Below are 16,094 nucleotides of genomic sequence, written 5' to 3'. Positions count from 1 at the left end.
ATATATGAATATGAATATATGAATAATGATCAATTTATAACAGTAAAGTTATGAAACAAAAGTCTCCGTCTCCAATGTGTCTCATGCCTCCCGACTGTTTACAATCACTTTGGACTCATTTGAACACTTTTCCAAGATGTTATTGATGAAACAGTGCAAAAGTTTTCACTGACGTTATTGATAATTTCACGACTGAGAACTTCTGGATGGTGGCCTAACTTTGACCTGCCGCTGCTTGTGAGAGAGCTTGTCCGAGATCAGCGAACGCTTGCCGGGGCCACAGACCAAACAACACCATCTTTGGTGGAGCGAATATCCGTTGAATATCCGATATCCAACTAATTTGACTGCGGTTCTACCTGACAACAAACCAGGCACAGACTGAGGCTGAGGTTCTTCACTCATACCAAAGAAGTGGATATGAAGGCACTGTGGTGAGTTGGCGCTTGATCAGGGACACCTCATTTGATCCTTAAATATAGTAGGATTTCAAAATCATGAGAACAAAGTTGCTGCCTGATCAGAATTTATTTGTGGGACCTCACATCCCCACTACAAACCAGCAGCCAAACTTGAGCAGGAGTCAATTTGTGTGAGGCTGGAGGTGATGAAGCAGTCAAAGGCAAGTTGATGCTTCAAGAGTTTAATGATCAGAGGAAGTCAGAACAAAGTAGAGAGACACAGTCCAGCCTGGAGACACTGGAGACGTCTTCACATCCGGAAGGAACAGCTGCAGAAGAAACCCTCACCGAAAAGACATCTCGGAGTAGGTCCATCGGTTGCCAAGTCCAATTTTAGATTACAGCGACGAGAGGTCTAAGGTCGTCAAGGCGCTGAGAAAGAACACAGTGAGTGTGTGTGCCAGGGGTGTGTGTGTTTGATCCTCACCTGGTTTGGGAATTGACTTTATCGTTGACAGGCCCAATGTTATCTGACACCACCTTCTTCACCTCATCCAACGTCAGGGGTGTTGTCTAGGAAACAAAGCAGAGAAGGTCAGCAGGATGCTGGAGAATTGCAGATGTTGGGGACTAAACTCACTCTGTTGGTGTTGAGCAGATGCTGTTCCGTCAGTGTCTGCCTGCAAAAGGAGGCACAAGGAAGCTCTAGTACTCCATTGATCATCAGAACTCAAGGAGGAGACCCTGGTCTTACTTCTCAGTGACCAGATTGGTCAGATTAGTCGCAGCTGTCTCCAAATATGTCTCAAGGTGGTCCTCAGCCAGCTCAAACGCCTCGTCAATCTTAAAATAAATGGTATCCAACAGAGTCGTGAGCTCGGTCGTGTTCCCGCTCTGCGCCTGAAACCAACAAGCACAAAGTTTGCAACCCTCTTTAGCCCCAGCCTACACAAGACTGTGCCCCCCCCCCATTACCTCTGCAAAGATCTGCTTCCATTGCTGATCCGTAAGGTTCAGGCTGTTGGTCAACTCAGACGTGGGTGCAGTAGCGGGCACTGACACCGTGGCGGCTGCTGATACATGAATCAGCAGACAACCAACTGCCAGAGCTGAAACACATGCAGATGTCAGAACCATCCCTTCAAGATCACCAGGACCATGTCTACAGGGTTCTAAAGGACCAGAAGAAGTCTCCAATGTACAGAAACATTGGGAGTCCAAATCATCATTCTGGCTGGATGCTTCATCTGTGTCATCAAGGCATTCCACAGGTTCCTCTCGGAGGCCAGGCGCAACACCAGGGAGCCACTGAGAGAAGAGGTAGAAGAAAGAGACTCACCAGCGATCACAAAGGATTTGGAAGTCATGGTCTCTGCAGTGGAGTTGTGGGCCTGAGTGGAGATGCGCCGTTTTATCCTCACTCTGAACCTTGCAGCTGTTTGCTCATTAGCACACAGTCAGCGGAACAACAAACAACTCCAACACGACCTGGAGGCTGTGTGTCAGCACTTAAGGATTCTTCATGACAATAGTTGAATTACCAAGAATGGAATGAACGCATGAATGTGTGCAACCCTCTAAGCAGGCTGTTGAAGAGGTGCACTCCAGGGTCCACCCAAGCTGTAACACACAAAACTGTTTAAAATAAACCGAGAAATATGGATTATGAATCATTATCATGATGAAAACCTGCCCCCTCCTGAAACTTCATCTCCGACTTCAATTTCATTTTCACTTCACTGTCATCTGCAGCTTTGTGACTTCGAGTTTCTGAGGTGTCATGGTGATGCACAGAAATACATTAGCTGCACAGAGACTTGCAACTGTTGTGATCGGCTCCTCGTCCAGGGGTGTTTGAAGACTGAGTCAAGAGCTGGGAAAGCTGGCAGCTGTTGAATTAGTCAAAGCACCGAAGCGAGAACTTTGTTGTCCTGACTCGTCACCATGGGAGTGGAAATATTGACTCCACATAAAGAGGTATCGCTTCGGAGGCCTGCAGCTACGACAACCTGCAGGAGGAACTGCCCCGGGCCAGTCGTGCTGCGTTGCTGTGAAACTGCTTAGATGAATTCCACCTGAGACAAAACCACGTCTGCTGACTCAAGGTCTGCAGGGTTTGACATTTAAATACTGTTACTGGTTTTCTACTGCGCGGAATGACATCCTTATTGCCTTGAATGTTTTTATTTTACATCGGTTTTGCTATCTGTTATGTAAGACTGTCGATTTTATTGCCGTTGTGCACATATTCTGGTGTCTACTCACACAGGACCGCCAACCCTGGACCTTATTCCAGTGGCTACAGAGCTAAGTGGTCCAATTGTTGAGTGCTTCAACATTATGACCCGTGTTTCCTTGCATGAGTGGCCCCATCAGAGAGTCATTGATCTGGTCACAGATGTGGGAGGCGCCACCCTGGTGCCTACTATGTTCATCATTGCTTCATTTGCTCATTAATGTGTCTCTCTGCATTCAGTTTATTAAGAAACAACAACCAAACTCACCTGCTTGCCCCCAGTTGGACATCAAGCAGGGACCTGAGGTGGTGTCCAACATCCTGGTGCAGTTGAAGATCCTAGGACATGAAAGCTGGATGGACTCTCGCTCTCTCTGGTGGGACCAGGATGAAACATTTAGGGCTTGAGTTCTATGGACAGGGTTGGACTGCCACAGATCGATTCTCGGACTAGAACTCTGTCGCTGTTTTCACACATCTGGTAAACGTTGGTAGAATGCGAGCCAGTCCACATCTCCTTGCACATGTGATCTGATGTATAGTGGAGCAATGATAATATCATCTCAGTCGCCTTTGCTCAGGAGCTTTTGGTCCACTTCATAGGGAGGAAACTGGAGTAACAAAACTATCCATTTATGAGGTCAAACAATACTGTCTCTTGGCCCAGTGGCCAGGGGGTAGTTGAGACGTTGTCAGGTGTTTTGACTTCTCTTTCACCGGCTGCTGATGTCGCTCAAGTTCCCATTCAGAACACAAACAACTTGAGCATAGACACAGCAGAGAGACAGTGGAAGGTAAGGACACTTGCTCATGTCCCAAGGAAGGAGAGGAAAGAAGAGGATGGAGGGAAGGAAGGTCAAGGCAAGGTGACTCACACCTCAAAAAGTCCAGCATACAAAGGCCCTGGTACATCTCCAAATAATCACATGACTGATGAAGCCCGACTCAATAGGACTGTTAACACCACCACCTGCACGTCAACCAACGAAACAGGGACAGGAATCTGTCTTGAATGCTGCGAGACTTGGACTGTAGCTTTACCGACCCTTCCTGCACTTCCATCTTGAGCTTCTGCAGCTGTAGGGCATATTTCTGGAGCTGTTTGGTTGAATGCTGGAGCTGCTTCCGCACGCTGGACAGCTGCAGGATGGAATTGTCAAACACAGCAGTGGACTCCTTGATCTGCTTCAATGAGTTCTGCAGCTGCTTCATGGACTCCCGCAGCTGAAGTTGCAGGTCCAGAGTGGATCGCTCAACAGTTTCCAGTCTGTTCCTCTGAAGGACGCAGAGAGTGAATGTCTGTACAACAATCTGAAAGTCCTCGTTCATTTGAGACACCACGGTCTTGTGTTGATAGTCTCTGAACTGGACTGCACAAACTTGCCTGTTCACCTTGTCCATTGAGTCCTGCATTAGCTTCAGGGACGCCTGCAGTGGCTTGACGGATCTTTGGGATTGTGGGGACTTGGGCATCATTCCGATTTCCAAACCTGATGGCTCCCTCACTTCCTCAGCTTCACCGAAACAGGGACAATCGACGGCATTCTGTGGGGCAACAGATTCTTGAACCTCAGCCGCTTCTTGTGAACTCATGAACCCTTGTGGTTCTCTGGTCTCCAGCAACTCTCCAGAGCCAGGAAAGCCTTCCAATTCCTCCAGCTCTCTGGAGTCCAGATCATTCATGGAAATGGCCATCTTGCCACACATCTCTTTGGCACAATCCTGTTCATTGGAAAACCCCACAGAGTTTAGCGGCAGTTTGAGAACCGGGGTCAGGTGACATTCGTGAAGCTCTGCAGAAGCCTGCAGATCTCTCGAGAGGCACTGCTCTTTGGACAGCAGAAGCTTTGTATTTCCCTGCTCCATCAGTGACTTCCCAGGAACCCTGCTTTGTAGATGTTCATTGGACTCGTGAAGCTCTCTGAACTCCTGGAGCTCTCTGGATACTCCCTGGTCTGTGGATTCCTGCAGCCAATAAAAAGACTTCATGAGCTCGGCAATGGACTTCTGTTGCTGTTGTTTGGACTTTGTCATCTGGAGTTTAGAAAACCGCAGCCGGGTCGAAATCTTTGGCACCTTCCAGAGGAAGCCACGCAGCTGCTCGGTGGATTCCTGCAGGAGCTCGGTGAAACCCTGTGCTAGGTCTTCAGATGGTTCTGTCTCTTCCTGAGGGATGGAGCCAGCAGGTTCCGCATCCATCTCTCGTGCTGGAGTAGATGCTCCAGTCAGCTTGACAAATTCAGGTGAAGGAGGAAGAGAGAGCACAGCTATGGAATCTACTGGCAAATCAACGGGTTCTGTCTCGATCTGAGACCCCAGCTCTTGGTTTCTGGCCCCTGTTCCAGATGTCATGTCGGGGACATGGAGGATCCCAGCATCTGCTCAGTAGATCCAGTCAGCTGTCCACCTCTCTCTGTGGCTCAGATGACCTCTGGCTCTATGGTCATTTCAGTGCAAATGCCAGGTTTATCCTGCGTCCTTAAACTTTCTCAGAAACATCCACATTCAGCTCACTATCACCCTCATTGGAGGCGCCGTTCCCCTCTGGTCATTGTGCCGCTGTCCACTGCTGGATTAGTAGGTCAGAAGCTTGCAGGCCGTATTCAGGTTTCGCAGTGACGCTGAACGTTGTTGAGCTTTTATAGCTGAAGACGCTATTACGCCATCAAACAGCTTCATGTCTGAGGTGAAGAATTCTTTCATCAAGTAACAGAGACGCGCTGCGATGTCATCGATCAAAGCCGGGATGGCATATGCATCCAAAAGTTGCTGATCTTCGGACAAGCCATTCATGAGAACAGCTTTCATGGGCATCACACCAACTGGAGACTTTCGGCCGTGGAGTTCAGAAGAGCTGGGTTTGGCGGCCCTTCCAACCACGAGTACACATGGCGGCAACTGCAGGGGCCGTTCCACTGGGGTAACTGGTCATCTCTCACGGTGACATCACAGCTCTGAAGTGATGAGCAACACGTAGGAAAGCATGGCTGCTGTGTGATTAAGGCCTTTATTTTGAAGCCCTGCTGCTCCTCTGCCATTTCCGGAGGAGGGCGGGGTCCCATGAGGCACCTGGTACAAATGGCTTGCACCTGGCCTGCACGGCTCTCTCTGCTCCGGCCACCAGGTGTCTTCTGTTTTGTTACTTTTGTTAATCTATACTTTGCCCAGCATCCACATCGTGGTACACAGTACTGACTCACGCGTACTTTTTGTGAAATAAACCATTGTAAAATATTTCCCTTGTGTGGTTTTCCCCTGTTTGTGGCTGCTAGTGGGCTGGGGCAGTAACAGCTGTTTGACAAGGGAGAAGGCGCCCTCAGCTGGCCACGAAACATATGGACAGTCGCACGCATCTCAACTCACATCGAATGCTGTTGCAAGTACCACATCGCAGATACGCATCAGAAACGTTATCAACTTTATTTCACAGGGATTTTGTGGGTCTCCATCGACTTTATTTAACAACAGGTTTGGGTCCGTGACCTTCTCCCATGGCTCGACCTCAGTTCCGGCGGCACCCTTGTGCCTGCTGTTTGTCAGTCACCTCCAGGAGAATGCTCACAGCTCCTCCAGCGGACACTCTGGGCATCCCTGCGTCTTCGTTATAGATCTCGGCCGCTGCTTTGTAGATTTCAGTGGCTGCTTTATTGACGCCGATGGCTGCACGGTAGATCTCTGCAACCGCCGAGTAGATTCCCGTGGCTGCTTTGTAGGTTCCTGGGCTGCTGCGGAGGTTTCTCCAGCTGCTCTGCAGATTGGTGCGAAGGACCTGGATGTTTTTCTGGAGCTCCGTCACTCCCTTCGGCGGTTCCACGGGCTCCTGTGGCGGTGACCCCTCTGGATGCCTACATGGGGGCGGCGGTGGTGGTTGCAGCTGGTTCATCTCTGATGAGGCGTGTCTCAGATGGTCACCTGAGAGCACCTCTCCTGGTTGCCCCTGCTGAACTTTGCATTCGTCCACCACCTGCAGGAGGCTGCAGAGCGACTGGAAGAACCCCGAGAGCAACTGCTCGCCGCTGAAGTCGAACTGATCCAGAGATATCTGGAGTATCTCCAGCGCTTCCAGGAGTAAGACCGTAGACAACTGCACCTGCTCGCTGCCCTTGTCCGCCGTTAGGCGGCGATCTTGCATCATCATCTCGGTCAGCTGCATATCGATTCGCTCACTTTTCTTTAAACGCTGTTGCTGGTTCACACGAGAGACATCTGCCACGCGTGGCTATCCGTCGGGCGTCAGTGAAGGTCATTTATCGACCATCATCTCCTTTGATGACTCTTTCCTCCTATGATCAACAGGTCAAATGAAAGACCAGGCGGGGAATTTGTGACGCCAGCCTCTGTGACCGTGAACAAAGTGAATGAAGAACAGAAGCGGTCTCACTTAAGAGTCCTCGTTTAGACTCACGCAAAACGAGGACTCGGAAGAGACGAGTTCTCACTGAGGGAAAGGTTTCACTAGAGACGCAGGACAGGACTTGCCAGATAACTCAAAACGTACAGGTGAGAGTTTCGGTACGTCACGTCTCAGTGTGATTTTAGTAAAACTGGAAGTCTACTGCCGCCAAGTGGCGGAATGTCGTCACGCTGCATCAGCTGTATTTATTATGCTTTATTTATTTTTTTTATAGAACGAAATGAGTTGTTGAACAGCAGAGAAGCAGTGACCATTCCACATCAGCTGGTTCTGACCTGACACTGTCTGCACTCATCATGGGACATGGGGGGAATAATGTCATCAACCAGGAATCATTTTACCCTCCCATTGAAAATATGGCCGGCACTTTATCCACTCGCTCACTGGCGTTGGTCCAACGTGACGATGACTCAGCTGAGAGACAGCAGGTTGAGGTCGTAGCGTCCGTCCACCTGAGGAGAGATGGCAAGGCATCATCTTTCTTTCCACATTAACTTATTGCGCCGCTGCTACCTGTCGTTTTTGAAGTCAGACTAAATGCCCTCAGTCAAACCTGGCATGAGATCCTGACAACTAGGTAGAACATCACCACGACTCACATCGAAGCGTCCGATGGAGGCAGCTGTCTGGTTGCTCTTCATCACCTCGGTCAGGGCCCACATCTGCTGGATGCTGGATGAGACGGTTTGAGGGTCTGGTAGACCCTACGGGGAAGAGGACCCAGGTCACCTGGAACCGCTTGACTCATGGGGAGCAGGGGTTCTAACCTCAAGTTCCGGCTGCTGGTCCAGCATGTTCAGATGAGACAACCAGTCGGAGACATCACAGTCGGGATCCTGCAGACATAATCAGTCGATCACAAGGGTTCATTGGATCACAGGCCCACATGACTTGGCTTTACATGTCTCAAACCTCAGAAGGAAAAAAAAAAGTGTGACCAGATCTTTGAGCTGACTGATGCAAGTCTAAGATGGTGCCGAGTTGCAGTCAGATAGCTGGATGGATCGATAGATATCAGAATCAAATGTATTGCCATTGTCAGTGGGGATCGCAACTAGGAAATAAAATAAAATTAAAAAAATATAAAATTAAATTAAATAACTCACAAAGGCTGAGGGGAAGAAGCTGTAACCCAGTATCAGTGACACACAGGTCAATAGAATTATAAATGCAGAATGAAATAAGAATAATAAATAAATGAATAAATTATACCAAGTCCAAATTGTTGACAGGAATCACTGGATTGGAGTTCATTCAAATCTCTTCTCTCCAGCTGTCCTCCCCCAAGTGCAGAGTTGTACCATTTGTTGATGCGGGGGGATGAAGGAAATTGAGTCTGTTGGTTTCACTTCTTGGGAGAGGCAGCCTTCCACTGACCCCCTTTTGGAAGTGTGCCAGGCATGGGTGGCATGATGGACAGAACTTTGCTCAGTGACCTCCCCTCTTCAACTGTCACCAGGGAGTCCAACTTCCGGCCGACCACAGAACCAGCTTGCCTGATCAGTTTGTCCAACCTGCCACTGACTCCGCTTCGACATCAAGTTGCTATTCATCTTATGTCCAGTTCATAATCTGAAAGTGTGACTCACCGCGGCCACATGAGGGAAGATCTGGAGCTCCTCTAGGGTGAAGGACATCCAGGCCGACGATGGCTGTCTGAGGATCAGTCTCACCGTCACCACGTTGTCTGCTTCCACGCTCATCTGCACAACAGGCACATGAGCGACGTGGCGTCACATCACACTTGGCGTCCCAGTCAGTCAGCCCACCTGGGTCCTGTGGATGGAGTAGTAGTCCTGCGCTCCTCCCTCTGTGTGAGGGTTGTCCATCAAAGTCATGTCTCTCAGTGCCGTGGTCCATTTGGCTGCCGTGTCCTGACCCGCGCCCCTTCTCAGGAGTCGGACGGTCACAGATGCTGTGTAGTAGTTCTTAAAGGCGATCTCCTCTATCTGCAGAGGAGAGAGAGTTCACACTGAAGGGGGGGCGCCAGGCTCCACAGATAAGTATCTCACTGCACCCACGTCGACAGGCTTGCCGAAAGGGAGACTTATGTCCAGCACACAGACACCAGAGCCGTTGGTCCTCTTATCTCCGATCTGCAGATAGACCGGGGCTTTAACCGTGCAGGTCACAGGTTTGACACGATGGCTCATTTTCTGGAACAAAGCCAACAGTCACTTTCATCCCTCCAGCCTCTGAAATGATACGTCTATGAACCCAGGGAAGATTCCATTCTCATTCAAGGGGAAATATCTTCATTTGTCAGGACCAGGAACATAAACATGTTGACATTCTGTTCGACAATCAGATCTGGCACAAAAAACGCGCTCATCTTGCTCATGGATCTAACGCGCCGAGAAGTAGCAATCCGGACCGGCGCTAGCGCACGTTAGCTTTGCAGCTAACTAGTCTAGTTAGCAGAGAAGCACGCGGCAAAACACAGACAACGCCAATTTGGAATCACCGGGAAAAGAGCAAGGCGTCAACAGAACTGACCTCGGAGTGTGGACAAGCTGAGACCTTGCTCGTGTCGCCGCAGATGCTAACGGACAGCTGCAGCAGGAGAGGCTTCCGGTCCGACGGTTCCCATGGCAACCTACGAACGCGTTTTCTCCGCTCTCTGAGTCGGAACTGCAGCCAGACGTCGCCTGGTTCCTTGCATCACCAGGTGTTCTCTTTTGAGGGACAATGAGGCCGTCCACCTATACTTTTGCGGCCACAAGACCACAAAATGACATTGTACTTTTTTCAGCGTTCATCACTATTTACATTCTAAATGCAACTCGTTAGTTTTGAAGGTGTTTATTTTGTGTTTGCTTTCCTTTTCCCATTACCATATTGTTTCTTGTCCCTAAAATACTGTTCGAAGTGAGGAAAATCGGAATTATCTGAGGATCTGAACACACTATCTTCTGTATGTGCAGACAGCGAGTCGTGTGTCAAACGGGTGGACGGAAGATGTTTTGATATGACACATTCATGGTCCTAGAATGGAGCCTCGATGAGACCAACTTGATCATTTTAACCCGTATTTACCTGATGACGCAAAAATAGCACCGAGCACTCCGCAGCCACAACCGCCAGGTACATCTGCTTCATGAACGCTAGGGGGCAGCAGAGGAAGAGATGGCGACGGTACCGGATGAATGTCCTTGGTGATGTTTCTCCAGAACTGCGCTGGGTCACCGGATATATCCGTAGAGACTGGCCAGTGATCGATGCTATTGCTGAGGAATATGAGTGTGAATATTTAATTCCTAATCCATCGCTTGTTCGAAGCCTAGCTTCCCATTTCGCCTGCTGCATCTCAGCTTTCCCCGTCAATCAATTCTCGACACCGTCAAGACAGAAACCTTTATTCTCGCAGTTCTGCGATGTTGCCGTTGCAGTGTCTCAACAGCAGGTGGCGTCAGTCACTTGGCCTTTTCCCCTCCAAGACTCAGGATGTCTGCTGACAGTAGGTGAAGCTCCACCGACGGTCCCTGGCCAAGAGAACGTAGAGTTTAGGTTCATCGTAGCAGACACTTAAGTCAGATCCAGTTGTGTTTTATCTTTCTGTTCATGTCCAATTCTGTCTGGTCTGTTCCGTGTTTGCATTGTTGAGTTGTGGTTAGGTCCAGCCTTATTCTCATTTTATATACCCTTCCTCCATGTTGTAGGTGCTTTTAGCTGCTGTAAGGAAGTTTCCACTGGGTACAGAGAAGTGGAAGTATTCATGCCAGTAGTTGACCACCGGTGTGTCCTGGCACATGGTCAGAAGAAGGTCTGGGTGAGTGCAGCAGTAGAACTCCCACCTGCAACATCCAGAACCCAGAAAAGGAGACTAACTGTGAGAGGTTCTGAGGAACATGTGAGGAGTCCGGCTCGTGGCACTCACAGTCGGTCCCACAGGTAACTGAGGCGCTGGGCTCGGACGCCTGCGATCACTTCATTAGCTTGGCATGAGAAGTCAATGGGACCCCAATACTCGTTGACTGCACCGGACCAGTGGCAGCCCAAGTTCTCCTCCAAGGACTTGCAGGAAAATCCCCACAGGCGGTCTGCTTTCAAGTTGCTGTGCATGCTGGGAGTAACAACACACACATCCCGAATGAAAGCTAATCCACCTTCATACATCCAACTGAAATAAAATCTAGTATCCAATAAACCAGCACCGTTGTGTGAAAGGATTTTCTGTTTCTGTGTCTCAATGTTTTGCAGTCCAGATTGGCAGTCGGAAGTGTATTCATAGAGTAAGTAGACCTTATGGTTGTTCCAAAGACATAACACTCGTCTTTCCTCCTGGTAAGTCTTGCACGGTGAAACGGCTCCATAGTGAATAGTGAAGAGCAGTTCTGAAACTGACTTTGCCAGTTCCGTTTTCTCCATGGGGACAGGAGAACTGGACCCAACTACCCTCTTGTTCTGCTTTTGATATCAACCTGTTCAAGTTCAGTCCAGGGACATGGAGACCATGTCTCTACTGTTATTGCACTGCAGTCTACTAAATCCTTGTCTGTTCTATTGTGGCGAGTGGACCAAACCATAGAGTGATGTCATCAGCAAGCGCCAGATTTTCCAGCCTGGATTCATTCACAAAGTTCATGCCTTGGTGGATAGTAGTTTCATTTGAAGAAAAAAGTCCTAAAACAACGTAGCATAACTCATCACACACCCTGTTGTTTCCCAGCTACACAAACTGTATTGTAAAAATCCAAGCAAAACCTGACAATATAGTTGAAGAATGAAGTAAGGATGGCAGCGCCACAAAGTACACAAACATCTCCATTCCTGAACAATTTGGCGCCTTTATTATCAGCCATCAAATTTCTGTCTCTTTTGGCCACAATTGTGCACTACAACCAATAAGTTTGCACAGGTCTGTAGGTCAGGGTGTCAGGTGTTGACCATGTGTCTGAACTTGCCGCAGTTGAGGCATTTTATAGAAACAAAATTTTTAACATAAAAATGCAAATATGCTATGGAAAAATACATGCTTTATTGGATATTTAAGGACATGCTCATGTTTGTGGTACAAACCAGTTTGCGGTGTCAAATATTTGTGATTTTAACAGAACATGTCACAGAAGCTCAGTGTTCTTATTTGAGTTACTTAACAACAACAAGGAAATTGTTGACATAAATGGGTTCAGTATGTGCCACAGATACACTGTAACAATTGAAACGAAGCAATGCATCGCTTTTTGCAAGCCAGATATGTTGTAACTGCTCAGTAGTTTTTCCCTCTGTAATATTCGAGCAAAGTGACTTTGAACACAACTTGTTGAACATTGTTGACATTATTTTATGTAAAAGCAAAACTTTTTTGAGTTGAGAGGAGGGATGGCTCAATAAAACCATTTACTTGGTGAGGCCTGTTCTGTTGTACATTTGTCCCAACCACAAATTTGTGTTTGACATTTTTCTAGCTTATTCAAAGTGGACCCGCCACCCAAAGGGTGTGAGTGGGCTTGTTTATCCTACTTTGTGGAGACCAATTCTTGTCAGAACACTGTTTTGTGAGGACCGTATGACGATGTGGGAACATTTTTCCAGTTGCTCATGAGTCTGAGTCGCTCATGCGGTTCCGCATGTTGCGAGCCGCCAATAGTCAACAACTATGTCATTGAAGCATGCCTCGGCATACGCATCACAAAATCACCTTGCGGTTTACTGGCTACATGCATCAAAATCCTGACACTGAGGACACTTCACTAGTGATATTCCAGCTACAGCTGTTGATTTGTTGTGGCAGCTGCAAAACTGCAGTCTGTCGTGAGCATCCTGTTGTGGTCTGTTGTGTGCATGCAGATAGTTGGGTTCAGTTTCACCATTACACCTCTACCGAGAAGATATCTTCCGGGGTGAAGACAGGAAGAAGAAGCGTTTAAATCATGAAATATGGTTTCTCTCCTTCCAACAGAGTTTCTGGTTGCTACACAAGTGCATACTGAAGAAGCTAATATTTGTTCATGACATCCCAAGAACAGGTTGCAAGAATGTGGCCATCTTGTTTTCCAATTTGTGAACTGAAATGCACTGAAATCTGCTGTGATCTCCAGCTCAGACCGAAGTGGTAAATGGAACACAGACCTCACCTGGTGATGCTGGACACAGCTTGACCGGCTGCACATTGGTGGAACAAGTTCCCGTCTAGCACGTTGTCCCACTCGCCATGTTTATGAAGGTAATCATCTGTAAGACAGACAGTTTCGGTGTTGCGGCCATATTTCACTTCGCTGACCATGTAAAGGACTCACTGCAGTCGTAAAGCTTGTTGACCTTGATGATATCGAACACTGACATTCCGATCCTCTGACCAATCTCTTGTCCATACGAAGTGATCGTTTGTTGTCCGTTGATAGAGAATTCCATTGGCCCATAGTGCAGCAAGGAGTTATAGTCGTATGGAATGTTGAGGGTGTTTGTTTTCAGTTTCCTGAAGTTCTTCTGTCGATTGTTCTTGATGTTTTCATAGTTAATGTGGATGTGGATGTCCCGATCAAATCGGTTCTGCTCATGGTAGAAGCCAAGAGCATGCAGGAGTTCGTGCTGGATGACACCGTAATAGATGCATCCTCTACCAAGGGACAATCTCTGGGGTCCTCCAATTCGCCCGGGATACGACCAACAACCACGAAGCTTCAAGATGCTGAGGTAGCTGTGCTCCAGTTGTCGTGGAACGAAGCGCACGCACGTGTTCAAGTGGAACCCTTTCATGGCACTGAAGATCGTGTCCTTCTCAAGGCTACTGAAGGAGCCCTCCAGAACGTACGGTACTTGGACCAGTTGTCCCACCTTCTGCCACTTGCAGTCCTGACAGACTCGCCCACTGTCCTGCCCTGGTGATGCCAGGTCTCCTTCGATTAAATTGTCCTGCACCTCGTCATTGGTGTGGAGGATCTTGGAAGTCACCATCTCCGAATCTTAACAGGAAAAGTGAGTTAACTCAAGAGAGGAACCGTTTCAGAGACAACCAGCTGGTACCGTCGGTTTCTCTGCAGTAGCTGTAGCTCCAGCGGTGGTCACTGGACACAAACACCAGAACAAAACAACAACATCAGCTGGATCCTGTTCAAGGTGGTTCATGAGAACCAAGAGCACCATTTTAAAAAGAAAACATGTATATTCAGAGGAATTCAAGTATTAGTCAGAAAAAAAAATAGACCAACAGAGGAAGGGCCATGCTCCAGTTTGTTCTGGAGGAGCTCAACTCAACAGTATGTACTAAATAGCACAAGGTATTTGGACATTTGTTGGAATGGACTAATGGAGAGTTGGCAAACTCTTCATGAGCCACATGGGTAGAACCACTTAGGACATGCCTGAAGTGGACTGAGGAGATGCAGGAACCAAGCCAGGGACAGATGGAAGGTTCCTGAGGTTGGGATCAGCCAGAGAGGCCGTCACAGTGTGTGAGGAAACAAGAACACACATTCCACAACGGAGAGAACGCTGCTTGGTGAAGAGAAGGGTTTAACAAAAGGATCTTGCGGTGCAAATTCCCTGAGAGGTTTTCCAGTTCGGAGGAGCCCCAGCACAAGAGGGCCACGTGACAGCCACCCGTCTGTGGTCCTCACAGTATCTACCAACAGTGCAATACGATGGAGTACTCACCCATCAGTATTCCTGCCGTGTGTTTGAACTCCAGTCAGGTAGTTCAGCCCGGGAACATTCCAGGTGAAGTCCTCGTTCCAGTAGTTGGCAATAGGCGACTGCTGACAATCAGTGGTGCCAAGGTTTGGAGCGGAACAGCAGAGGAATGTCCATCTGGAAAGTTGTTCCACAAACTTCAGAAGAATGAGATGATGAAGGCGAGGACTCACCGGCGAGGACTCACCGGCGAGGACTCACCGGCGGTCTCCTTGTTCCATAACAAACTCGCTGTAGACTCCTGCCATCAGCTGGTCCTCTGGGCAGTGGAAGAACAGGTCCATCTCATTCATGTTCAGAAAACTGGCCCATGAACAAGTCAGGTTGAAGTCGACTGGACGGCACTCGACGTGCCAAAGGCGCTCATTGTCCACCTCGCTGTGGGAGCTGAGAGGACCAGCAATAAGGAGGGTCAGCAGGGAGACCACACCACCGGCAGAAACTAGAACCTAAACAAAAACCTTCTGATTTGAGAGACCACGTGGTATGGAGAACAGTCATGTAGCAAAACTCCAGCAGGTTCATTGTCATACGTGTCAGCTCTGAGCTCAGCTGAAGAACACACACACACACACACACATTCTGAGTACTGATAAAACACATTTTAAAAAGAAAATTTGTGTGTGTGTTTGTGGTTTCACCTGTCAGAAGGCTGAAAAACACTACGACCTCCCACATGGCGTCTGATCCTGCGATGTGTATTCATCGGCTGCACAGCTGCAGTGGAGCAAATTTATACTTGTGTGTGTGTGTGTGTGTGTGTGTGTGTGTGTGTGTGTGTGTGTGTGTGTGTGTGTGTGTAAAGTAAATAGAATGTGACCTTTATTTTAATGACATGATGACTATAATGTCCTGTAGTTAGCTAACATACAGAATGTTCTTAACTGTATATGAGACACACACGGACTCCGTCATTGTGATGACAAAACGTGTCAAGATCAACGGTCACCATTTCAGATACTTGGAAACCAGAAATTTTATAAAAAGCATTGCACCATAATTCTCTAAAAAATTGTCATGTCGATTGACCCAACTGTTAAAAAGACGATGTTGTGCCGTTTTTGTCAAATTTCCTTTATAGAATCCCTTACTTTGTGTTCAATTAAAAACCAGTAGGAAAGAGATCTCTCAACTACATGATTCAATTTGGACTGGTTTTAGAAAATGGACACTCATCGTCAATGGGTGTTCGGCAGATAATTCAGTGAAATGAAGCTTGTGAAGTTCTGTGTCAACAGGTACCTGAGCTCGAGTCAGAGGCTGTTCCGCCCTGACGGAGGATCCAAATCGTCACACTGACAGATTTATTCTGATGCTCAGGTGTGTCTGACACCTGCTGTCATCACCCACGCCAGAGTCTCACATGAGGATCTTTTTATCTGTTTACATAAGAATAAGGCAGGGTTCCTCC

The 16,094-nt window shown here is 48.1% G+C and overlaps 3 protein-coding genes across 7 annotated transcripts; all 3 read right to left on the bottom strand.

Annotated features, from left to right (window-relative positions):
* Nucleotides 1-639: 639 nt before the first annotated feature.
* Nucleotides 640-5,264, bottom strand: LOC128760131 (uncharacterized). 4 transcript variants are annotated; one of them, XR_008414784.1, is made up of 7 exons: nt 2,906-5,264; nt 1,741-2,021; nt 1,377-1,510; nt 1,156-1,301; nt 1,042-1,081; nt 889-974; nt 640-833 (listed from the first exon to the last, which is right to left on the bottom strand). XR_008414784.1 is itself a non-coding variant. In XM_053867155.1 (6 exons), exons 1-6 carry the CDS (start codon nt 1,766-1,768, stop codon nt 800-802), a joined length of 468 nt encoding a protein of 155 aa, XP_053723130.1. In that variant the 5' UTR covers nt 1,769-5,264; the 3' UTR covers nt 640-799. The 4 variants fall into 3 exon arrangements, 1 of the variants encoding a protein (XP_053723130.1); XR_008414783.1 differs by having other exon boundaries at nt 1,741-5,264; XR_008414785.1 differs by lacking the exon at nt 1,741-2,021 and having other exon boundaries at nt 1,377-1,709.
* A 1,980-nt stretch (nt 5,265-7,244) lies between these two features.
* Nucleotides 7,245-9,754, bottom strand: nicn1 (nicolin 1). Its single transcript, XM_053867192.1, has 7 exons — nt 9,548-9,754; nt 9,073-9,207; nt 8,821-9,000; nt 8,641-8,754; nt 7,819-7,887; nt 7,651-7,755; nt 7,245-7,503 (listed from the first exon to the last, which is right to left on the bottom strand). Exons 2-7 carry the CDS (start codon nt 9,202-9,204, stop codon nt 7,462-7,464), a joined length of 642 nt encoding a protein of 213 aa, XP_053723167.1. The 5' UTR covers nt 9,205-9,207; nt 9,548-9,754; the 3' UTR covers nt 7,245-7,461.
* Nucleotides 9,755-10,136: 382 nt separating this feature from the next.
* On the bottom strand, nt 10,137-15,427 carry LOC128760123 (uncharacterized). 2 transcript variants are annotated; one of them, XM_053867144.1, is made up of 10 exons: nt 15,325-15,427; nt 15,145-15,235; nt 14,885-15,070; nt 14,648-14,800; nt 14,018-14,058; nt 13,291-13,956; nt 13,129-13,225; nt 10,929-11,114; nt 10,693-10,845; nt 10,137-10,533 (listed from the first exon to the last, which is right to left on the bottom strand). In XM_053867144.1, the coding sequence occupies exons 1-10, from the start codon at nt 15,359-15,361 to the stop codon at nt 10,491-10,493; spliced, it is 1,653 nt and encodes a 550-aa protein (XP_053723119.1). In that variant the 5' UTR covers nt 15,362-15,427; the 3' UTR covers nt 10,137-10,490. The 2 variants fall into 2 exon arrangements, with proteins under 2 accessions (XP_053723119.1, XP_053723120.1); XM_053867145.1 differs by lacking the exon at nt 10,693-10,845.
* Nucleotides 15,428-16,094: the final 667 nt, after the last annotated feature.

The sequence above is a fragment of the Synchiropus splendidus genome, chromosome 6, assembly GCF_027744825.2.
Source record: "Synchiropus splendidus isolate RoL2022-P1 chromosome 6, RoL_Sspl_1.0, whole genome shotgun sequence".
NCBI lineage: Eukaryota > Metazoa > Chordata > Actinopteri > Syngnathiformes > Callionymidae > Synchiropus > Synchiropus splendidus.
Note: the sequence above shows the minus strand (reverse complement) of the source record. Positions and strands in the feature narration are given on the sequence as shown.

Excerpts from the sequence above, each read along its gene's own strand:
- nicn1 (XM_053867192.1), bottom strand. The coding sequence starts at position 9,204 with ATGAGCCATCGTGTCAAACCTGTGACCTGCACGGTTAAAGCCCCGGTC. Across the intron at positions 7,756-7,818 it reads ACCAGCAGCCGGAACTTGAG|GGTCTACCAGACCCTCAAAC; the intron begins GTTAGAACCCCT and ends TCTTCCCCGTAG. Across the intron at positions 7,504-7,650 it reads CCTCCATCGGACGCTTCGAT|GTGGACGGACGCTACGACCT; the intron begins GTGAGTCGTGGT and ends ATCTCTCCTCAG.
- LOC128760123 (XM_053867144.1), bottom strand. The coding sequence starts at position 15,361 with ATGTGGGAGGTCGTAGTGTTTTTCAGCCTTCTGACAG. Across the intron at positions 15,236-15,324 it reads GTTTTTCAGCCTTCTGACAG|CTGAGCTCAGAGCTGACACG; the intron begins GTGAAACCACAA and ends TGTGTTCTTCAG. Across the intron at positions 10,846-10,928 it reads AGTTACCTGTGGGACCGACT|GTGGGAGTTCTACTGCTGCA; the intron begins GTGAGTGCCACG and ends TGGATGTTGCAG.
- LOC128760131 (XM_053867155.1), bottom strand. The coding sequence starts at position 1,768 with ATGACTTCCAAATCCTTTGTGATCGCTG. Across the intron at positions 975-1,041 it reads ATCTGCTCAACACCAACAGA|ACAACACCCCTGACGTTGGA; the intron begins GTGAGTTTAGTC and ends TTTGTTTCCTAG. Across the intron at positions 834-888 it reads AAAGTCAATTCCCAAACCAG|CGCCTTGACGACCTTAGACC; the intron begins GTGAGGATCAAA and ends GTTCTTTCTCAG.